The sequence below is a fragment of the Vipera berus genome, assembly GCF_964194415.1.
Source record: "Vipera berus genome assembly, chromosome: Z".
NCBI lineage: Eukaryota > Metazoa > Chordata > Lepidosauria > Squamata > Viperidae > Vipera > Vipera berus.
In genome coordinates this window covers 78,860,113-78,884,879 of record NC_138205.1, presented here as the reverse complement: position 1 = coordinate 78,884,879, position 24,767 = coordinate 78,860,113, and the positions used below count along the sequence as shown (strand labels likewise).

The following is a 24,767-nucleotide window of genomic DNA, read 5'->3' as shown; positions in this document are numbered from 1 at the left end:
TTTAATGAACATAAACATTAAAATCCATTATGGTAGTTGCTTTTATGGCAAAGAAGGTTGTATGTAATTTAAACTATTAAAACTCTTTCACTTGTCCATCACCAATGAATGAATAAACAAATACAGGCCTATTTAAACATTTCTTAGATCACACCATTTTGCACCCATTTTGATATAATCTGCCTATCACTATTTACATTTTGTTTTTTGCTACTTATTCTATATCGTGACTAACCCAATATTGGTAAATTGGGAATAGATTAGAGAGAAGAAGGAAAGACAAAGTCCTAGTGGACAATCACTTAAATACGAACCAGCAGTTTGCTGCAGTTGCCCAGAAAAATCAACACAGTGCTAGGCTGCATTAACAGAGGGATAGAATCAAGATCATGTGAGGTTTAATACCACTTTACAATGCCTTGGTAAGGCCACACCTGGAATACTGCATCCGGTTTTGTTCACCATAATGTATAAAATATGTTGAGAGTCTAGAAAGAATACAGAGAAGAGCAACAAAGATGATTAAGGGACTGGAGGCAAAAGCATATAAAGAAAGGTTGCTGGAATTGGGTATGTCTAGTTTAATGAAAAGGACACTGCTCCAAACCACCTGAAGGCAGGACAAGAAGCAATGGATGGAAACTTATCAAGGAGAGAAGCGACCTAGAACTAAGGACAGATTTCCTGACAGTTAGAACAATTAACCAGTGGAACAACCTGCCTCCAGAAGTTGTGAATGCTCCAACTCTGGAAGTTTTTAAGAAGAGACTAGACAACCATTTGTCTGAAATGGTATAGAGTTTTCTGCCTGAGCAGGGGGTTGGACTAGAAGACCTCTAAGGTCCCTTCCAACCCTATATTATTATTATTATTATTATTATTATTATTATTATTATTATTATTATTATTTTGAGTAATTAACTAGATGGAGCAAAAATATATGCCAACATAATTAATAAACTCCAATAGAACAATTTAAATGACAAAACAAATGCTGAGTAATAACAGATCTTTTGAATTTCATATGTTTTCAAAAATACGTTGGCACAACGTTTACTTTCATACTAAATGATCCTGAACTATTTAAAATGGATAATATCATGTAATCATTGTTTGCTTTTACTATTCTGCAAAATGGAAATATAACATTCTAAAGATTGCTAGTATTAGTCCTTATATAGAGTGTATATATAAGCTTTCTTTGAAATATTAAAATTCTGCTGCTTGTCTGTGAACTTGCACATTTCTTGTATCTTAGACACATAACACCAGAAAAATTTTATGTGGAAGCTTGCGATGATGGAGCAGACGATGTACTTACCATTGACAGAGTGTCCACAGAAATTACTCTTACAGGTATCTTCACCATGACTTTAAACATTTTCTAATGTGGCATTCATATTTGTAGAAAAAGTTTCTAAAACATCAGTATAACATTAATATGTAATATCATCTCTCACTCATTTTCATTCACAATGACATATTTTTCCCAAAAATGCTTAGTTACATTTTGTTGTTTACCAGCACAGTGTGAAAATGCAAATTTTATCAAAATTGCAGAAGCTAATATGTATATATGTTTTATGCATACAAGTTAATTCTTTAAAATATAAGCTTCTGGGAAGTTGTCTTTAAACTGTTAACGTTGAAGAGGATCGAGTTAGCTTCTTATCTGTATTATAAAGGTAAAGGTAAAGGTTCCCCCGCACATGTGTGCTAGTCGTTTCCAACTCATCTCCGTTTCAAAGCTGAAGAGCCAGCGCTTTTCCGAGGACGTCTCCGTGGTCATGTGGCCAGCATGACTAGACGCCAAAGGCGCACAGAAGGCTGTTACCTTCCCACCATAGTGGTCCCTATTTTTCTACTTGCATTTTTACATGCTTTCGAACTGCTAGGTTGGCAGAAGCTGGGACGAGTAACAGGTGCTCACTCTGTTACGCGGCACTCGGGATTTGACCCGCCAAACTGCGTCCTAACCCACTGAGCCACCGTGTCCCATATTCTGTGTTATACTGCTAGAGATTAAGCACTGCCAATAATATTTAAGGCAGGAAGAAGTAATCAGCTTGTACATATCAGGAAGGAAGAGGTCTCCTTTGTAGAGCTAGCTACATGTGGATCTGCTATGCTCATTTTTACTTCAAAAAGGATATGAGATGTGTGTTTTATTGTATTGGCTTTGCCACTTCAGTTTTGTTTTTGTTTTTCACAGAGATTCAGCTAGAAATCCCTGAAATAATAACCCCAGGCCTGAATAATAATTCCAGACTTCTATGAAAAGTACTATTTAATTAGTTTAATTACTACAGCACCCGTGTTATACAAGTCTGATTTGGATAGTCCTAATTTACCTTGTTTAACATTGGCTTTTTAATTATTTTATTTATTCGCCTGGTTGTTTTCTGCATTCAATTAATGCCTCCAGGGCAATTATGTTATATAGTTCAAAAACAGTCCTATCCAGCCACATACAGTCCTTGACAGAGAAGACATGAGTTTTGATCTAGGTGTTTCATACTAAATAGACTCATTTAAATCAAGGAGATGTTAATAATTATTAGTTTAATTTCCACAGGTTTCTTTGAGTCCACTATAAGTATGAAAAGTCTGATCATGTTGTAGTACTAATATCAGTTACTATTAAATGAAGTGTTGATTTTGAATTTTTAATCTGTGAAATAACCTTGTGAAATAAATAAATTTATTGTGAAATAAATAAAAATATATAATATGTATATGAGATGTTAAAACACTTTGTACTCCTTTTGTTATCTTTAAAGCTTAAGTTTAATAAAATGCTAATTATTAAATACATAGTGTAATTTACAGTGTTATTAAATCTTACAATGTTTCATACAACAGTTTATGCTGTTTTTCCTTTGCAGTTAAAAAAGATGTTCCACCTTCAGCCATTACCAGGCAAATATGTGGTATTTTGGGAACAATCCGTCTAGTGGCAGGTATGGGGCTTTCAGAAGAAGTAAATAAAATTACAATCAGAACACTGAAAACTCTTGCCTTATAGTTATTAAGTAATGATTATTTTATACAACAATTATTTTATTGATAACAATACATAAGAACAAGCACAATACATTAAAGTGAAGGTTAAATATTTGTAATCTTGTACATATTTAAGTGGTCAGAATTTGGTCTACAAAATGCTTCAGTATTAAAGGGTAAGAAGAGAATTTGAACTGCAACTTTATGTATTTTTAAAGTGAATATTTTGCTAGTTCAGATGCAACTTGAGCATTGCTTTCTTAAGGTTCTTATAAGTATATATTCAATATTTTGTGTACCTTTTTAGTTATTTCAGGCTGTTAGTTGGTTAAATACTATATATGCTGAAATTATTTTGTTATTAAAGTCATGTTGGATGTAATCAGTATATCTTACCGTGGGTTAAGCTACAGAAGTATAGCTTTTTTTACACATAGGAGAATACTTTATTTGCTGCCTTCTGAAATGACAAACAGATTAGAACATAATTGTGCATTTTTTATGAATATCACTGAATATCATACTATAAATAAGGTAGACCCATATCAGAAAGGTAAAAGTGAACAGGACAAAAAAAATTAATTAATGTTAACCTTGGAAGGGAAAGGGTGTTGGTTGAGAAAATTATATACGAAGAAGACAAAGGCACTAAACAAACATATTTCCTTTGGGGAAAAAGAAGAGGAGATGTAACAGATTCCAGTGAGGTAGGTTAAGGAGAAGAGAGTGAGGAATAAGAATGACATGATACCACTAGCCAAATTTAGGGGAAAATGCAGGGTTCCCCTGAGTATCTGATGACCTGTATGCAGGCTGTAGATCCTAGGTTGTATACCCATTGATAAAAATGTATAGCTGGAATGTTTTATTTTGCATTGAGGATTTTAGGAATCTGCAATTCAGTAGAACCTCAGTTTGTGAATATATTTTTGTCATAGAAAATCCTTGAGGGGAAAAAATACAGTTCTTAATACAGGTAGTCCTTGACTTACGAACACAATTGAGCCCAAAATTTCTGTTGTTAAGTGAGACATTTGTTAAGTGTGTTTTACCCCATTTTATTATCTTTCTTATCACAGTTGTTAAATGAATCACTCCAGTTGTTAAATTAATAACAAAAGTTGTTAAGTGAATCTGGCTTCCCCATTGACTTTGCTTATCAGAAGGTCAAAAAAAGGTAATCACATGACCCCAGGATATTGCAACCATCATAAATATGAACTAGTTGCCAAAGATCTGAATTTTAATCACGTGACCAGGGGGGTGCTGTAACAATTGTAAGTGTGAAAAATGGTCATAAGTCACTTTTTTCTGGGCCATTGTAATGGTCACTACATTAACTTTTATAAGTCGAGGACTGCCTGTAGCATGTCTGCTTCAAGGAAGGAGGGGGGGGATGATCTAACAAATATGTAATAACAATATGAATAGTGGGGAGAAATAAAGGGGAGAAAATGAGTTTTACTCCCTTTGCCCATCCCTCTCTCTCTCTCTCTCTCTCTCTCTCTCACACACACACACACACACACACACACACACACACACACACACACACACACACACACAAAATGAGAAGTAGAAGAACAGTCATCAGAGCTGACCCATAGTTTGTTATTTTACAGGCACATATCTTATTGTTATAACAAGAAAGAGAAAAGTAGGTGAATTTTTCAATCATGTAGTCTGGAAAGCAACTGATTTTGACATCCTCTCTTACAAAAAGACAATGCTACATTTAACTGATATTCAGGTATGAGTTAATATGTTTTGAATGTTTTAGAAATTTCCTGTGGACGTGTAAAACAAATGAAAATTTATTTAATCCCTTAAAAGTTTCTATAAGAACATGATTGCTGATAAGTTGAACATATAATTTCTCTGAAATTCAGCAGCTAATCCATTAATTGGGATTCAAAGGGCCCCATGAGAACAGACTTTTCCAATGCCACTTGAAAAACTTTATAGACTAGAATTCTGTGCTATCTATGAGTTTTCATCGTAATATTTTGTAATTTGCATGTGTGATTTTTGAATCTTGAACAGTTTCGAAGCCAATGACTGTTTTTAGCATAATACAGGTAGTTCTTGACTTACGACCACAACTGAGCACAAAATTTCTGTTGCTAAATGAGACAATTGTTAAGTGAGTTTTGCCCCATTTAACGACCTTTCTAGTTTTATTTATAGTTGTTAATTGAAACACTGCAGTTGATAAGTTAGTAACATGGTTGTTAAGTGAATCTGCCTTCACTATTGATTTTTGCTTGTCTCAGCCCAGCCCAACTCACAGAGTTGTTGTTGAAGGGAAATCAGGGGGGAGAGGGAGTATTAAGTATGTTCACCACCTTCAGTTATTTATACAAATAATAAAGAAATATATTTATTTTTTATTTATTTTTTATTTTAATTCCATTTATATCCCGCCCTTCTCCAAAGACTCAGGGCGGCTTATGGTATGATTATATTTTTAGTTTTTCTGAAGCCTCCAAGTTAGGATTTCTTTAATGACCTTCATTATAAATGGAGTTGGATTATACTGTAATGTGAGAATGTGGGAATGTTTTTTTCTCTACCCAAGAAAAGAAAAACTTTTCAAGATTATCTGCTAAAACGCTTCATCAAATTTTATGAACTCTTAGTAACAAAAGTGACAAAAATAATAATAATGTTTTTTTATTTATCAGTTACAGGATAATAAAGTCTTTTCAGCAATGATTAGTCATATATTGAGTGTGGATGGATTTTATTTTTCTACAACATATGACTTGACACACACCTTGCAACGATTGGCCAATACCAGTCCAGAGTTTCAAGAAATGAGCTTGCTAGAGAGGGTAAGAATATTTCTTTCAAAATTTGTTAGAAAAATAAGATGTTATATACAGAGAAAACAGATGTGTGTGTGTGTGTGTGTGTGTGTCTGTCTGTCTGTCTCTCTGTGTATGTTTATACTGAGTAGATTGTCTTTGTTTTTAAACTTCCAGTGAGATAGTTTTAATTTTTATTGTCCTAGTGACCAAGGTATAATGTTTCAACAAAGCCTGGTGGTTTTTAAATTGTCAGTTTAATACTTCTGTGAATCCATGGTGTGTTTACTCCATATTCTTAGTCTTCTTGTGCATTTTTCTTTTGTATATTTCTGGAAAGTTGGATTGGTTCCTTATTTAGTCATCCCTGGAGATCAATTGAAATCTTATGCCATTTTTCCACTAATAAAACTGCTTCTATTAGCAGGATTGGAAAGAACAGTCATGCTGTCTTCCCAGAAATTTATATCCTTCCTTCAGATCTGCTCCATAGTATTTAGAGGGCACTTTGAAGCATATTTATAATGGGAAGCTGCAGGAAGAAGACAAAGGTCCATGATTACCTGACTGGATTTCACCCTGATTCACTTTGTTCTGGTAGCTTTCTATAGTTCTGCTCTGAAATATAAAACTAGCTCAAACTTGGTTTTTAATTATATTTCTCTTCCTTTTTTTTTACAGGCAGATCAACGGTTTGTATGGAATGGGCACCTTCTTAGAGAACTTGCTGCTCAACCTGAGGTAGTTCGTTCTGCTGGGTGTAATCCTCAAAACGTTACTTTGTGTCTTTATAGCTTTCTGTTAATCCTCTTCTAATGTAGTTGGCTAGCATATCTGATTTGTTCATAGTTAATCTGATGTAGCTATAGGAATTAATAAACTTAATCTTTATTGATAAAAACCAGTTAGCATCTGGTTCATTGAAAATTGAAGGTTTTTACCGTATTCAGATAAACATCCTTAAATCTTTCCAAAGGGACTCCTCTAGTCAACCTGGACTTGAGGGAATAGAAGGTGAAGAGCAATAGTGCTTACTTGCACATATTCCTTTTTCAACGCATGAGAAGCAAGCCCCAGTACAAGCTAATATAATGCATTCTTTGTTGTACAAACTCTTTTAAATAGTGAGATAAATTTAATTTTTGTGAAATTCCAATGATTTATTCTGTAGCTACATCAACTAAATATCTGATTCGGATCTTCACTGACTATGTGGGGTAGAATACAGAAAGAATTTTGTTAGGATAGCATAATAGAGATTGTTAATATTCAGATAAAATATTGGAGGAGTGGTGTTTTAAAAAAGGAACTGAGCTCAGTGAGATCTAGAGCACAGCATGGCTCTAGGAGATACATGCTGTTTTTCATCCTAAACAAGTCAACCGTGAAGATGTATAAGAGAATTCGTTTGTTTTAATAATAAATTCAGAATACATGCCTGTAAAAATGGAAGAATAATATTGCTTTATAATCTTTTTTAAAAAAGCAAATTTTATTGGTTTTCCAGTTTTACATTAGGTGTTCGGAAAGCAACGTGGTAGCTGGGTAATCAGTGGTTCAATAACAAAATGTTTAGTACATATCTCAGGTTATATCATCAGAAATTCCTTCTCTATTTCCCATAACAATTGCTATATCACATTTAAGCTAGTAAATTTTTGATTATAATAAAGTTAGTTAAAGCATTTATCAGTATATTTTTCCTTATATATATCCGTGTCCTGTTTTTAAGTTTTACCTAATTTTTAATTTTTTATTACAATATTCCATTTTAACCTTTAATATCTATAGTGTTTGAATTTTGGGTAGTCCAAATTTCCTTTGTTTCACTAAATAGAAATCATCATATCTAAAATATACATATTACATATTCATATTACTTACTTAAATATATTCTTATCTTATTTCTTAAGCATTTTCTATTTCTCATCCTAATACATCATCACTTACTAATAGAGCATCCTTTATCATATCAAATCCATATTATCTGGGCTAAACAATAGTTCAAAGCTAATTCCTAACTGTTAGTTTTCATTTCCCTTGTAGATCTAAATCCTAGGTGTTAAGCTGGATAGTCCCTTTTTTATCATTTAACCACAATATTTAAATCCAGTAATCATATTTCCCTTCATCTAAAAGTCTCCCTTTAGCCCATTAATTGAAACGTTAGGATCCTCTATCATAAATCAAGAGATCCCATTTTTAAAAAAATCTATGGGTTTCTTTTTGTGCCAATCAGGCTTCCATACCAATGATTTTAAATCATCAGATAAATCTCTGTTCATTCTTATACATATTGCTTGAACCAAAAGAGACCATCTAATTGTCAGTTCCAAAAAAGCTGGCCCATTCATAGTCGTTAGGTTGTTGTCCTGGTAGGCCCTTCAATTCAATTTGGTCTTCTAGTTCCTCAGGTTGCTTCAGGTTTAGATAGAGAGTTACGTCCAGTTTTATGGTTGTTATTTGATTGTACAGGTTTTCAGTATACTGTATTTGTTGGTCTTCAATAGCCTCCATATTAATGTTGCTTTGTTCCACTTCTGTTGCTTTTTGGGTTGTAGGTTCTTTAGTTGCGGTCAGGGTTTGTCTGTCAAAGTTTTCAATAAGTTGTATTTGTTGATCTTTAAAGTCCTCTGTCTCGGTATTGTTTTCTTCCACTTCTGTTGGCTTTTGGATTAAGGTTCTTTCATTGAAATCAGAGTTTCATTTTGTAAGTTTAAGCTGTCGCCTCTGTCTTTCAGTCTGGATTTACTTATTTTGGTAGCTTCAAGAACTTTTTCAAGTATGAGTTTATAGTCAAGCTATCGCTGGTCTTCCTCTATTTCTAGCAGTATTATAGATAAACCTTTAGTGAAGGCTATTTCTTAAATGACAGCCAGTAAATGTTCACTTCCACTATTCTTAAAAATGAATTTCACTGTCCAGATGTTCTCCCAGCTTTTTATCTCCTTTAGATAATGCAAGGACAAATCTTGTCTGTAAGCAGGTCTCTTTAACAGAAGTATTTAGTTGCTATACCAAGCTTCGCCACAAGATGTCCCTGACAGCATTTAAGGGTGTTTTTTTAATGCAAAATCAAAACTAGGTTTTTATCCAGATAAAATTATTTTTCATAGATAAAGTGACAGGTCCCCATGAGAGTAGGAATTTTTGGGACCCCAGATATCAAGATAATATAAATCCAGTTGCTAATTGTATGTCTCAGTGCTTTATTTTCCCTGCATAGTCAAGCACCGCCATCTTAGAGGGTGGGAAGAAAACATTCCCTTCTCTCCTCGTCAGGGGAAGAAGTTTCAGAAGGCTTTTGACAGGAAAGTACTTGGGATACAAGAAGGTAAAGTCTCATCCAGTTCCTCCGTAGTGCTTTCAGTGTGCTAGATTGTAAATTTTGCCTCGGCAGGTAGCAGCTTGATGATGGCCCATGTGGATGGCCGATCTCTTCTCCGTCAGTCCAAAGAGCTTCCCTGGATCAAACGGAAGGGCTGCCGCCCTTCCATGATCAATCAGGAGGTCCTCTTCTGGCTCATTGCCCCTCCAAAGCGACTTTTGATCCATTTCAGGGTGCCCTGGTGAGAGAAAACCAGATGGCGGGAGGAGCGATCACCCCCGCGCGTCTGCCAGTGCCGCGATCCAGAACTGGAAGCTCTTTATAATCTTCTTAATACAGTGTCATTAATTAGACATCTTTGGTACTCCTAATTGTTTGAATATCTATTGGTTCAAAATTTAAATTTGTGATCGTTATTATGTTATTTCAGAAACAAGAGTATTTAGTTGTCTTCTTCCACAGCTAATTAAATTATGCATAGCCAAGACCTAGTATTATTGGTTCTCACAACTATTAATTCCTTTCTTCTACAGGCAGATAGCAAATACATTAACTTCTTTGTTAACTGTTGATGATCAAATGAATTAATTAACTCTGTTGGTTTAATAGAATAATACTTATGAATCTGTTCATACTTCCTTGCCAATGGTTTTATTATAAGTTGCAAACACCACACTTTTATGCTTTGTATTATATACTATATAATACATAATTTTATTATATTATGTTTATTATATATTATATAATGAATTATCCTATACACTAGAAAGTGATCGTTTTATTGCTCTGTCCTTATGACACTAGAAATATAAGGAATTCCTAGACTTTTTCTCCCTTCCCTCATTTATAATATGGGAAAAATAATTTGGAATCTGTTTCTAAGCCAAGAATTGTAGAAGCTAGAAAGAGAAGCAAACTTAAAGATTTCAATAAATGAAGGACGACTGTGCATTGTTTCCAAATCTAATTTTACTTAAGAAGCTTTTTAAAGTACTATCGATATTAGTCCTTTAACTTGAGATTTCCTATGGATGTATCCCTCTTATATCAGAATTGATCTATTTTTCTTATGATGTTATGTCTTTGAATAGTTGTGTATTGATTTCATTTCATCTAAAATTTTACAGAGGAGTTGTGGTTTTTGAAAAGGGTTAAGAGAAACCTAGAGCGCTGCTGGAGGAAAATGATGGATGACTCCAACCAGACATGACTTAGAACTGCTATTAAGGCCTATCTCATGGCAGTAAGAGCAACAAAATAGCATTATTTGTCTGCCCTTATTGAGTCTGCAGAGTGTTGCCGGCAGCCCTGTTCCAGATCACCCAGTCTTCCTGGGGCAGGGGGGCTTGAGTGATCATCTTCAGGGCTGTGCAGATGAATTTGTTCAACACCTGACAGACAGAATCACTTGGATTTGTTCCCAGTTAGAGCCCATGCATGGAGCTAGTCCATATTAAATGCCTGCAGAGAAGTCTTGCTTGGCAACAGTTGGACCCTGTTGGACCTGAGGAAGAGGAGACGGTCCTTGATACTTTCAGTGCCATCACCTGTCATTGAGATCCTTGTCACGCCTGGATGTGAAAGCCTCCAGGATAGTGACTAGCAGGTGGATACAAGCAGTAATTAACTTGTCACTATAGGAGGGGACATTTCTGAGGCCTTTTAAGGAGGCCCCAATTTGTCCCCTCCTTAAAAAACTATCACTTGATCCCATTTGCTTGGACAATTTTTGTCCTGTTTCCTATCATCCCTTTTTCAGGAACATCATGAAAAATGTGGTTGTCTTATAGCTTCAGATACTTATTGATGAAACAGATTATCAGCCAGGATTCAGGCCCAGTTATGGGATGGAAATGGCATTGGTCGCACTTGTTAATAATCTCTGACAAGAGGAGGGTGGGAGTAGTGCAACCATCCTTGCTCTCCTTGATCTCTCAGTGGCCTTCAGTACCATCAATCATGGTATCCTTGGGGCCAGCTATGGGGCTAGTCAGCATGTTGTTGCACTGGTTCAGCTTTTTCATCCAAGGCTGATCCCAATAGGTGTTAGTGGGGAATGAGAGATCCAGCCCATGGCTGTCATTTTGTGGCATGCCACTAGGCTTGGTACTCTCTCCACTCCTTTTTAACATCCATATGAAGTCACTAGATGAGATCATCCATCACTATGAGTTGAGGTATCTCCAGAACACATATTTCCACTCCAATTGTCCCAAGTGATGTTATTTCTGTCCTCTCACAGTGCCTGGAAGCTGTGGGGGCCTGGATGGGGGACAACAGACTTTGAACTCTGCCAAGATCGAATGATTTTGGGTGCATGGAGCCCCAAGATTAGAGACTTTGACATCTTTAGTTCTGGATGGGGTGGCATTACCCCAGATAGATCCGGTCCTCAACATGGGGATTCTCCTGGGCTTGCAACTCCTGTTCAAAGAGCAAATGGCAGTCACAACCTGGAGAGGATTTACACAACTTTGGGTTATAAGCCAGTTGCGGCCTCTCCTGGATCAGGAGTCCCTGCACTCAGTTATTCAATCCCTAGTCAGTTCATGTTTGGACTATTGTAACACACACTATATGGGGCTACATTTGGAAGCTACAGCTGGTGCAGAGTGCGGCAGCACGGACAGTTTGGGGCCCTAAGGTTGGCCTATGTAACACCACTGCTCCATGAGCTGCACTGGCTGATGGCTTGCTTTTGGGTGCAATTCAAGGTATTGGTAATCCTCTTTAAAGCCCTTTATGACATGGATACAGGCTACTTGAGGGATCATCTTATCCCACTGGAATTGACCCACCCCACCCATGCCGGCAGAGGAAGTATGTTGCAGGCCCCATCGGCCATAATATTCTGGCCGATGGGGTCCAGTAGAAGAGCCTTTTCTGGTGTTGCTTCTGCCCTGTAGAACGTCTTGTCCCCAGAGTGAGGTTGGCTCCTACACTCCTGACCTTCTGTAAGAGCTTAAAGATCTGACTCTGCTTGTTGGCTGTTCCACAACAAAGAGATGAAGTTTCCCTAATCATTCAGAAATAGAATTCTTGTCTGCACTCACCCTCAGATTGAAAATGATAAATTCAGTTATGCAATACTCAGAATTAAGTATTTTTTTCAGTTCTGGGGTAATTGTGATGGAGAGAATGCATGACCAAACAATCATTGGCAAGTGGACAGCCTCAGAAATTGGATGGATGGATGGATGGATGGATGGATGGATGGATGGATGGGAGGGAGAAGAAGAGGGGTCAGATTAGGTCTTTGTGCTGAGACTCTTCTCTGTGCAGTAGCATCAACTTGAGAAACTTATTATAACAGTTACTGAATAAACTATGTAGAGGGCTCAAAATTTTATATTTGTGTGGGATAAGTAAGCATCACAAAACACACTATAAGAGGACAGTTTTTCTGTAAAGATAATAATATTAAATAGTAAAGATACAGTTCTTTAAGTATATTAACTTTCCTGTTTTTAGCTCCATAGGTTTGCAGTCCCTGTTATGCATGGTTGTATCCTTTTGTTTGCCTACCACAGAAACTCAGTGTGGGTATGAGGGACTGCTCTCAGACGAATTTCAGTAAATGATATATATATATGTGTGTGTGTGTGTGTGTGTGTGTGTGTGTGTGTGTGTATCTATATCTATATCTATATCTATATCTAATCTATATCTATATCTATATCTATCTATCTATCTATCTATCTATCTATCTATCTATCTATCTATCTATCATCTATCTATCTATATATATGTTTTCTGAGGTTTTCGCGGGTGTTTGTATGTAGATCTTTGGTCATTCGGGTTTTCTTCTTCTCCCAGAAGAACGAAGCTGAAGCCACCAGCCTGAGGATGACGGATGAGATTTCGTCGAAACGTTGCTCTTACACCTTCAATTCTACGTGGGAAAAAACCCGAATGACCAAATATATATATATATATATATATATATATATATATATATATATATATATATATATATGTGTGTGTGTGTGTGTGTGTGTGTGTGTGTGTGTGTGTGTGTGTGTATGTATATGTATATGTATATGTATATATTTCTAAGGGATGCGGTGGGGTTAGGATGCTGAGCTTGTTGATCAGATGGTCAGCAGTTTGGCGGGTCGAATCCCGAGTGCTGCGTAACAGAGTGAGTGCCTGTTACTCGTCCCAGCTTCTGCCAACCTAGCAGTTCAAAAGCATGTAAAAATGCAAGTAGAAAAGTAGGGGCCACTACGGTGGGAAGGTAACAGCGTTCCGTGCGCCTTTGGCGTCTAGTCATGCCGGCCACATGACCACGGAGATGTCCTCAGACAAGCGCTGGCTCTTCGGCTTTGAAACGGAGATGAGCACCGGCCCCTAGAGTTGGAAACAACTAGCACGCATGTGCGGGGGAACCTTTACCTTTACCTTTATTTAATCCTACTTCATAAGATGGTTGAAAATTTGGGGAATGAGTGCTATGCATGCTGCTTGGACACCTGGAGGAAAGGCAGCATATAAATTAAATAAAGAGATAAATATCTTCACATATTTCATACTTGCTTCCTTTAATCTAATTATCTTCTGATTATGTGGCCCATCAGTCTTGGTCCTTCAGCTGTCAGACCTGAGCCTTTTTCATTTTAGTGTGATATTTTTGTGAATATTGGACCTACGTTGTTGGTTAGGATTATTTAAAAAGTATATAAGTTCTTTGTGGTACATAGAACCACTTGATTTGTGAGATGGGTAGCTATATAAATTTAAAAAATAAAGAAAAATTAAAAAATAATAATGAAATTTAATAAGCAGTTTTCTTTCCTAACCCAATTCTTACTTATTTGTTGTCCTCTTTCTTCAGTATGCATTAACTCATTCAGAACTAGTAAGAAACACCTTTTTTTCTTATTAAATTGAAAATGGGTGAAAAATGCATCTCTCTCTTTCCTTAGAATATTTTTTCTAGTTATAGTTTGTTGAGCATTCTATACTGGAATACAGAAAAATGCTGTTGTGCTCATAATATCCACTGAATATTCTAATATGTTTTATTTATTTTTTCAGTAAGTGTTAACATATTCCTTAATTGCTGTTTCACACCAGTTATTATTATGCATACTTGTTCCATTAATGGTAAATATTTTGACTGGATTCTAATTTCTCGAAGAAGCTGTTTCAGAGCTGGCGTACGCTACTATGTGAGAGGTAATATTTCTTTGCAATTGTTACATGAATAGGAGCAAAAATTATACTTTGTGAACTATTCTCTTAAATTGCCATACTCTTTTGCCAGTACTAAGAGAGAATTTGCTAGAGAATTCTTGTAGTACTTTTAATATTTGTGTTGATTTATTTTTTTATTGGTTAAGACTAAGTGGTAAACTGCTATAGATTGCTTTTAAGAATGTACACATGCACACACAGGCACTCACGCACACAAACATTTAGTACAGGCTTAGTTTAAAATGTATTTAAAATGGAGTGAAGATTAGATTTGATATGAAAAAACTACAATTTCAGATTTCTTCTTAGCCGGGAAGCCTTGCATTGTTGACCTATTTGAAGGATGGGTAGAAATCAAAATATAACAATGACCATCTTTCCTTTATATAAATGGATCTGAGGGAAGGATAAAACAGCAGTAACTTCCATAATTCTGTTGCAAAAGAGGCATTCAAGTATATTTAGTGACCTTTATTTTTCTTTGAACAAACTCCTTCTGTGGGGCTGCTACGGTTATCTCATTTCTTTTCCCAGTTTCTTTCCAAAGTGCCATGTCTAAAAGGCAGTTTTGCAGTTCCCTGGATTTTTATTATCATTTTGGCATGTATATAATTGGTAGCGAAGTATTTTCCTTTGTGACTACTTAAACCTCATATTTATGAAAAACAACTATGTCTGAAGCAGAAATAGGTTATCATTACCATTTTAAAAAGTCCCATGATACACTTTGGTTTTGTTTGTTAGGTTTTGCTGTATGAAAGCTCTCACAAAAGTGGCTTTCAACTAGATTTGAAAGTAATAAGGTTTGCTCTATATTTTAAATGCTTCCTATTTCACAGGTATTGATTCTGAAGGACATGCAGCTAACTTTGTAGAAACAGAACAAATTGTACATTATAATGGAAACAAAGCTTCTTTTGTCCAGGTACTTTTTATTATGCTGGGATGCTTGTCTAGTCTGTCTGATTTAATTCTTACCCTACCCTCTTAATACAGGTCTCTGCATTTTATCTTACAATAAATGACTTGGGAGTTTATGCTAGTTTTGTTAAGTTCACTTCTTATTATCTTTGTTTTCCAGACACGAGGATCAATTCCCTTTTTCTGGTCACAGAGACCAAACCTCAAGTATAAGCCAAAGCCACAGATCAGCAATACAGTAAACCATGTGTGTATTTTCTGTATCTTTTCCTGTCCTTCTGTAGGAGAGGTGTAATATACACGGCATCCCTATACATATGCAAACTACCTTAAGTTGATTGCTTTAAACAATATATAACTTCAGGCTACAGTTCCCAACCTTTACGTGCCCCACTATGTCAACAAGAGAAATTTATGAAGAATATCCTGCAAACCAGGATTTTGCAATGTCAGACCTGCAGCAGGTCTTGAACATAATGTTTGCAGATCTCCAAAATTATATAAATATAAATTTCTTAAAAGATGTTGAAATTTCATGAGATTGCTAGCTGTCATTATGTATGTGTACGTGGGAGACGGGACGCGGTGGCTCAGTGGGTTAAGATGCTGAGCTTGTCGATCAGAAGGTCGGCAGTTTGGCAGGTCGAATCCCAAGTGCCGCGTAACATAGTGAGCACCTGTTACTCGTCCCAGCTTCTGCCAACCTAGCAGTTTGAAAGCACGTAAAAATGCAAGTAGAAAAATAGGGACCACTACGGTGGGAAGGTAACAGCGATCCGTGTGCCTTTGGCATCTAGTCATGCTGGCCACATGACCACAGAGACATCCTCGCACAAACGCTGGCTCTTCGGCTTTGAAACGGAGATGAGCACCGGCCCCTAGAGTCGGAAACGAATAGCACACATGGGCGGGGGAACCTTTACCTTTACCTATATGTACACACACACACAAAAAAAAAAAAAATTCAAATAGAAATAAAGGGAATGGAAAAACGAAAAGGAATGGGAATAGAGGATAAAGTGAGGGAAGGGGAGGAGAAGAAACTTTTTAAAAAGCAGTGACTTCAGAGTCTTTTCATTGCAGTAAGATACATTGTAAAGGGATAATATTAACTTTTTATTTATGCCAAATAAAGTCTAGAAGTGGTTTCTCAATCAAAACTAGTTCATTCTTGTTCCTAATTAATGCAGTCAGCTTTGCCATCTCCACCAATTCCATCATCTTTTCAATCAATTCCTCCATTGTGGGAATTAACACTTCTTTCTATTTCTGGGCATGTAGAATTCTTGCAGCTGTCAACATGTATAGCACCCAAGTTCCATTTTTTCTCTAATTCTTTATCTAATAGTCCTAAAAGTAAAGTTTCTGGTTTGCATTATAAATCCATTTTTAAAATTTTCTGAATCCATGAATCTTTACCTAATATTTCTTCGCCCTGTCAGGTGCCCACCATATATGATAAAAAGGACTCTCCTTACATTTGCATTTCCAACAAATATTTGAAATACCCTTCTGAAGTTGAAGTTTGAAGTTCTCTTTAAAATTATAATTCAATGTGAATTGCAGTCCATTTAGTCTACATATTTTCCCTTTGCTCTAACATATTATAATCAAAATTTCTTGCTCACTGAATGTTAAAATGTTTAACATAATTCACTTTCTAGGTTTAATTTTAACACCATTTTATAAACCTTAGTTATCATAGGTACAGAGTATATTTCAAATTCATTTTTAGTAGCATCAAAACCACATTTGTTTTTGTCTAAAGTGAACCTTTCTTTCAACTGTAAATAGGTAAACCAATAACATAACCTTCTAGTTCCAAATCTTTTGTTTTAAAAGTAGGTTCACCTTGAACAAATGATATTATTTCACTATAAATCCACCACTTAGGATTCACTGTAATCTGCATCTTAAAAAAGGCTTCTTTGGGTAACACCCAAAGACGTAGTTTAGTAAACAACTATTCTTTGTATTTACTTCCAAACTTTATAAATGGTATTCCTTACAACAGTGGCCGCCAACGTCTATGGCACCAGGGTCCGGATCCATGGAAAACAGTTTTCCGTGGACCAGAGGGTGTGTGGTTTTTTGTGCTGCCTACATCCCGCAGATGGGGCTTTATTTGTTTGTGCGGCCCAGTTTCTGGCATACTCCAGACCGATGCTGACCCAGGGACTGGGGGTTGGGGACCCCTGCCTTACAAAGTAATTCTTGAAATCTGCATTCATTTTAACTTTATCATACCATAGATTGGTGTGCCATCCAAACCTCAGTTCATGACCTTCCAAGTCCAATAACGTTTTATTTTTTAGGGTTATCCATTCCTTCATATCAAATAAGATGCCTCAGAATACAGTTTTAAATTTGGAAGACTCAGACCATCTCTTTCTTTGGCATCCTACACAATTTATATCTCTTGATTTTTTTCTTGCCAAATAAACTTAGAGATGTCCTTTTGCCATTGCTTAAATGGAGTCTCATCGTCAATATTGGCAGGATCTGAAATAGGAACAGCATCTTGGATACAACATTTATCTGAATTACAGAGAAGATGCCCAACAGAGATAGTAGCAGTTTACCCCACTTTATTAAATCATTCTAGATGAGTAAATAATTATCTTGAAACAATTTAGAATTTGCATATATTTAACCTTTTCCATCTTAAAACATGATTTTTTCTTAAAATTTCATGCTTGTATGCAGCCATATTCTTGACTGACATCTTTGCTTTCTGTTTGTTTATTCTAAAGCCAGGCAACGTTCCAAAGTCATTCACCTTCTTCCTCAAACATCCAACAGCTAAAGTCATCTGCAAAGGCTCTTAACTTATAAGTCTCCATCTTAAATCACAGCAGTTATTTTGTCATCTCATCTGATGTCTCCATTCAAAAGCTCTAGGACTAGAATAAAAAGCAGTGGCAACAAGGGGTCAACCTTGTCTTGTACCTTTTTGGATCTCACATGTTTTAGACAATTCACCATTAATAATGGTGAATATTTGGATGTGTAGATTGAGCCGATACCTCAAATACATTGTCTCCAAAATCCATTTTCCCCAGAATTCTAAAGAGAAAAGCCCAATTGTCAAAAGCTTTTTTTGCATCTAAGAATCTAAGGCTGGCTGGGTTTCATTACGATATTGCAGATATTCAATAACATTTAGGACCATTCTGATATTATTCCTGATTTTGGTAAAAAGCCAAGTTGGTCCTCATACAAAGTTCTGCAAAATCTTCTTCATTCTTTTCCCCAACATAAGAGTTTATATGCATTATTTAATAAGGAAATTGGTCCATAGTTTTTTGCTTTTTTTTATCAGTGTAGCATCTTGACCTTCGAGAGCAAGCCAATATTAGCTTTCCTCCATGATTAAGGCATTTAGATCCCCGTAGCACAGAAGTCATTACCTCTTGGTGGTTTCAACAGTTGGTTGCAATTATAGAACAAATTTTTATCTGTCAATACCTTCTTGGATTTTACCAGTTATGGTCTTTTCTCTTTTCTCAATTTTCTTAGTCTGTATGTCAACCATCTTCCTGGTTTATTTGCAAACTCAAAATAAATAAATAAATAAACTTTGTTTTGCATAGTTTAATTTTATTTTCATTTTCTGAACAGTCAACATAGATAGTTATTGGCATAATAATTTAATTTGATGTAAATTTGAGTCTTTTGGTGCCCTGTGCAAACTAAATTCTTTTCTTTTAAAGTACATTCAATATCTTTTGCATTTTTTTGAGTTTTCTTGTTTTTCTAAAGGATTGTATTGGATGAAATAATTTCTCATAACAGTTTTGATCGTTTCCCAAACAGTCATTAAGTCTCCACCTATACCCAAATTATTAAAATATTCATTCAGTTTCTCTTTACAGTCTTTTAAAATCTTCTCCTTCTATAAAATAATCTCATTCAAATTAGTTTTTTGCTCCCTCTTGTGGTTAATGGGAAGATGGCAGTTAAAAACAACAAGACAAAGGCAGATCAAAGTTCTCATGCAATCATGTCCCGCCTTTCTCAAAACGCACTTTATAAATCCAAAAAGACAAAGGACTGGAAGGGGAAAAAGAATCTCCCAATTCGCTAAAGAAGATTATATAGCTGTTAAAGACAGTCTGAAGGGGAAAAAAAACCCAGCAAAGTGAAAGTTTCTTTACTTCTCCGTGAACTAGTCACTCCCTTCTCCTTGCTATTTTATTTATCAGAATTCCCTAAATGACGTTATTCAACAAAAGATAAAAAATAATCTGCAAATCAAAAAATATATATCTTAATCTGCTACAGAAAGTAATCAGGCAATTAAGAGTTATTAAGACATATCAGGCAAGTCTTAGTGTCTGTATTTGGTTAAATGAATGGTGAGATTCAAGGTGCTGGTAATGACCTATAAAACCCTAAATGGCTTGGGTCCGGACTATAAGGGAACACCTGCTGCCGGCATCATCTTCCCATCGTCCTGTGCGCCCCCTCAGGGAGGGCCTTCTCATGGTACCGCCGGTTAATGAATGCCGGCGGGTTATTCCCAGGGGAAGGGCGTTCTCTGTGGGTGCACCTGCCCTATGCAACCAACTACCCACAGAACCTAGGACTGCCCCCGACCTTCGCTCATTTTGCCAGGACCTGAAAACTTGGCTCTTCGATCTGTTTGGTCCAGACTGTTTCACAGAATTGTGAAACAATTCTGACCGATTCAGACTGATACAGAAAGTCCTCATGATATAGATATTGAAAGGCAACCCACTTCAGGGGCCTAGTAGTTCCCAGAAACTATTGCCTAAAGTAATCTTGAACTAAATATGTACAACAATATCATATGAAAATTACAAATATTGATGCATTAGCACCTTCATTTAACATTAACCAAGCCTCTCTGACATTGAAATTAGGCAGTTCAATGATGCTAAACATTTTTAACATGCCATGTTCTGTCTCCTTAAAGCACTGCTCATGTTGTGAGGCCCCAAAATAGCAGTTCAGTTATTTATTAAACTATTTACATAGGTTGGCTGAAGATTCATTGATATTGATATTATATGTTTTTTTTGGCTGTAAATGTCTTCTGTTTCCAGTAATATCTTCCATGAACCCTAAAGGTTTTCAGTCTTTTCCAGTCATGTTGTACGTGCCACTCTTACAAGCGTAAAGTTCCATGAGTTATAATCACCCAGCAGGGTGATTTTAAATCAACAAAATAAGCCTGAATCTTGCTCTCTGTAGTAAAAGAGTCTTAAATTAATGTTAGAACTAGGCGATTTTTCTCATTGCCCCCATTCCCATCTCCACCTCCAAGACGTATGGCAGATAAATCTATCACATCAGAGACAAATTTGTGGAGGAATTAAAAGAACGAAAGTTCAGATAAAGATTTATTTCATAGTATAACTGCCATGCTACCATCTGCTACACTTGTGAAAAAGATGTATAACTTAATTCAAATGCAATTCAATATATATATTGTGTTCATCATAATCTTTCTGTTATTTTCATGTATCTGTATTTCTGTTCAAAAGAATTCTTCTATAACAGCTGTTCAATATATGTATTGTACTCTCTTCTAGATGGATGGCTTCCAAAGACACTTTGATTCACAGATTATTAGCTATGGAAAACAAATGATTGTTAATCTGGTAGGATTTTAATTTAATTCTACATCCAAGAATTCATGTTGTTGCTGATGTTGTGTGTAACTGTTTTGTGCTTCCTTTACAGGTTAACCAGAAAGGCTCAGAAAAGCCTCTGGAACAAACTTTTTCCAAAATGGTAACTGGTTTAGGAAATGGAATGGTCAAGTATGTATTAATGGAATGTGCTTTCATCACTTTAGATATAATTTGATGATTTAGAGCAGGGATGTCAAACTGCCGGCCCGTGGGCTGGACGCATCACTCAGAAGCTGCGTCCACCCCATTGCTGGCAATGGCAAAACAGTCCCAATACGTCGCATGACGTCACGTGATGTTGCGAGTTTGACATGTCTGATTTAGAGCATTTAGTAAAGTATACAGTCAGATCTTCTGTGGATGAGAATGCTGATATGTATTTTAGAGCTGCATAGATTTCTTCTAAACTTTTATTTAATTTTGAAAACAACATAAGGGGTTATGGTATAATTTGCTTCGGTGAGCAAAGATTTTCCTTCATACTATGGTACATATCCAAAAGATTTTTTTTTCCTTAACATAATCCAGTGTGTGCCCACATGCCTGCAGACCTCGTTGTTGCCTATGAGGCTTCTTGCCTTACCAGAAGCATACTAGAAATAAAATTTAGGATTTTGCTTTGCGGTGTAACTTCCTGTTCGTCTCCCCCAATAAAAACATACTTTTTATTTCTAATTATGCTGTATCCCCTGAAAATGTGTTTAGAAAATAAAAGTGAAAGGGAGCTATTGTTCCTTCTTTGTTTGGAAGTATGCCTACCTAAACTAAAAAGTGACAGACCAAATCTCAGGTGAGCATTCTATAAAACTAGAGAAAGTAGTAGAAAGCGAGGTAAAGTAAATCAGTGTTCTATGACTGGGAGACCACTATGGAAAAGTAAAGAAAGTAAAGAAATAAAATCTCATTAGCTGGAAACCACTCAGTGATAGAATATGCTTTGCATATGGACATACCAAAGTGACTGTTGTACAAACCTATGCCCCAATAGATAACTCAATATGACGAAGGACAAATTTTATGGACAACTACAACTACAGCATTCCAAATTAGGATCCTAATTGACAATTTTAATACCCGGTTTGGAGATAACACAGCTTAGAGAATCTGATCGGAGCACACACATCTTTAACTCAGCTTAGTAATAATGGCGAGTGATTGACATCTGTGAATATAATGGACTGTGTGTTGGAAACACATACTTCTAACATTCACAAATCCATAAGGTGACCTGGCAATCACTGGATGGTTACCCTTTCAATGAAATCAATTTTATTTGTATTAATCAGAAGTGGAAATTGTCTCTCCATGATACAGTGAGATTTGGAAGGAGTCAGTAAGTATTAACAGGAAACTTGACATCTTCCAACAAAGATTCCTTCAATGAATCCTAAAAATTTGCTATTTTGACCATATTATTAAAGGAAGAAATGCTCCAAAAAGTTTCTTTAGCAAACTACGTAACATTGTTGCACACAGAAAACTCCAACCTGTACATCATATTCTCTGCATGGAGAACAATCAAATCCCCAAGATGGAAATGAGATAGACACCCCCCCCCCTTCCGATGACAAATGACCAACAGGACATCCTTGAAATACATGGCAAAAAAACATTCTTGGAAGACTATAAACATCACATGGGAATACTTGCCCAAGACTGAAAATGCTGGAGATCCCTTGTTGCCTGATATGCCATACATGGCATGGACAGATCTAATGCTAATGGCCAGTATGGAAGCCATTTTATGATTGTGTTGATAACATAATCATGTTAAAATGTTAAAAATACATGTATCTCTCTCAAAGTTTCATAACTCCCATAAGTAAGCCCCAAAGTGGGATAGGAAAATGTAAGGTACAATTATTGTTATAGGTGTCTTAAATCTAAGACAATGGCAGTGGAAACAGGAGTTACTATAGGAATTTCCAAGATGGGTAAGCTTATAATTAGAAAGAAATTCTGAATGCACTAGTAATAGGCCGAGTATCCTATAGTTTTGGGAAAGGTAATATTTAGCAGTTTTTGCTTTTATTTGAGAAAGAGAGCAAAAACTGTAGACCCATTCATGAAGAGTAAAGAATGCAAAATGTTACACAATGTAAAGGTTATTTTTAAAAAATTCAGTGCTTAATATCATTAATGTTTCTTGAAGAAGATTTCTTGACCGTATCTGTATGACTTTGCTGTCCAGTATAGATTTTTACTGTCCCCATAATAAAACAAAATTTTAAAAAATAAGTTATATAGATGTTGCATTTTGAAGGAAAATCTTACCATTGTTTAGTAGAAATTGCTCAGAATATTTTTTATGAGGCTTTTGATCCTTTTTCAAGTACTAATGAATGCTTTCTTTATTCACATGTTCTTTCTTTGCCCAGATATATAGCCTTTGATTTTCATAAAGAATGCAGTCATATGAGATGGGATAGACTCCAAATTTTACTAGATCAACTTGCTGCACCACAAGATGAATATGGGTAATATATGCAGCTGAAGTACAGTAGGCAAACATATCATTGTTTAATAGCTGAAACTGTTTAATAACAGCAGATGCCTCATGTGCCTGTTTTCTGCCCCCCCCAAAAAAAACCTCTCTTTTGTTAACGTTTAAATATGAAGATCTGAGCATACATCTGTATAGGCTGTAACAGAAAACCCATGGATTATTACCCATGGAGTGCGCATCCATTTGAATTTGTATAGGATTGTAGTCCAAAAGATCTCATCTTTCTCATTGTATGTAAGAATATAAAGATTTGTCTGTGCTTTTGTCATACAATGTATTGTTTCTGTCAACTGTATAGATAAATCTGGATATATTTGAATTTGCAAAAAGTTATTGTTAGGAAGTTAGCTAACTTCATTATTTGAATTTCTAGAAAATATAGTCTTCCATTAGAAAAATGGCTTAGTGCTTATTTCCAATTGCTTATAGATTTGCAAATAGACTTACGACAATTGAGCCCAAAATTTCTATTGCTAAGTGAGACATTTATTAAGTGAGTTTTGCCCCATTTTACAGTTTTTTGCCACAGTTAATAAGTAAATCACTGCAGTTGTTCAGTTAGTAATACAGCTGTTAAATAAATCTCGCTTCGTCATTGACTTTGCTTGTCAGAAAGTTACAAAAGATGATCACAAAACCCTGAGGCATTGCAATACTTATAAATATGAGTCAGTTGCTAGGCATCTGAATTCTGATCACATGAACATGGGGATACAGCAATGGTTGTAAGTGTGAAAAATGCTCACAAATCACTTTTTTTCAGTGCTGTTGTAACTTTGGTCACTAAATGAGTTTGTAAAGTCAAGGACTACCTATTTGCAAACTTATAAGCATTAAGCTTTTTTCTAATATGATATATCTTTAGCCAAGGAAGCTCTTGATAAAGCAGGTTTGTGTATTTTATCTTTGTTGTCTTACATGAGTGGTCTGTAGTTACTAATATAGTTATATCTAATCCTTTCTATTGCTGTTGGTAAGATATCTTGGAAATTTCTTTGGCAGACAAAAGACGAAGACTAGTTGAAATCGATATATTTTTTTATTCAGCTATTTTCTAGTTGATGCAGAAGGAAAGGTGGATATGCAACAGGAAGGAATATTCCGCAGCAACTGTATGGATTGCCTGGACAGGACAAATGTGGTTCAGAGCCTTTTAGCACGCCGTTCTCTACAATCACAGCTGCAGGTTAAGACTGCTTTCTGTATAAGGACTTATTGCTGGTATTTTAAGAATTAAAGAACGTAATAACTCTAACAGCCATTTGGTATACAAGATGTACTTTTCTTGAAAGTGATATATTAGAACGTGCAAATATGCCTCTGTGTATGGGTGTTTTTCTGAAACA

At 35.8% G+C, this 24,767-nt stretch overlaps 1 protein-coding gene across 1 annotated transcript in view; it reads left to right on the top strand.

The window, feature by feature from the left end:
* Window positions 1-24,767, top strand: part of SACM1L (SAC1 like phosphatidylinositide phosphatase) — a 48,702-nt gene that overhangs the window by 14,218 nt on the left and 9,717 nt on the right. The window contains exons 2-14 of the mRNA XM_081343499.1: window positions 1,259-1,356; window positions 2,886-2,960; window positions 4,626-4,753; window positions 5,688-5,837; window positions 6,492-6,551; window positions 12,610-12,643; window positions 14,215-14,316; window positions 15,174-15,259; window positions 15,416-15,502; window positions 20,814-20,882; window positions 20,965-21,044; window positions 23,294-23,392; window positions 24,469-24,607. Coding sequence (XP_081199625.1) covers window positions 1,259-1,356; window positions 2,886-2,960; window positions 4,626-4,753; window positions 5,688-5,837; window positions 6,492-6,551; window positions 12,610-12,643; window positions 14,215-14,316; window positions 15,174-15,259; window positions 15,416-15,502; window positions 20,814-20,882; window positions 20,965-21,044; window positions 23,294-23,392; window positions 24,469-24,607 — 1,207 coding nt within the window. The remainder of the gene's footprint in view (window positions 1-1,258; window positions 1,357-2,885; window positions 2,961-4,625; window positions 4,754-5,687; window positions 5,838-6,491; window positions 6,552-12,609; window positions 12,644-14,214; window positions 14,317-15,173; window positions 15,260-15,415; window positions 15,503-20,813; window positions 20,883-20,964; window positions 21,045-23,293; window positions 23,393-24,468; window positions 24,608-24,767) is intronic.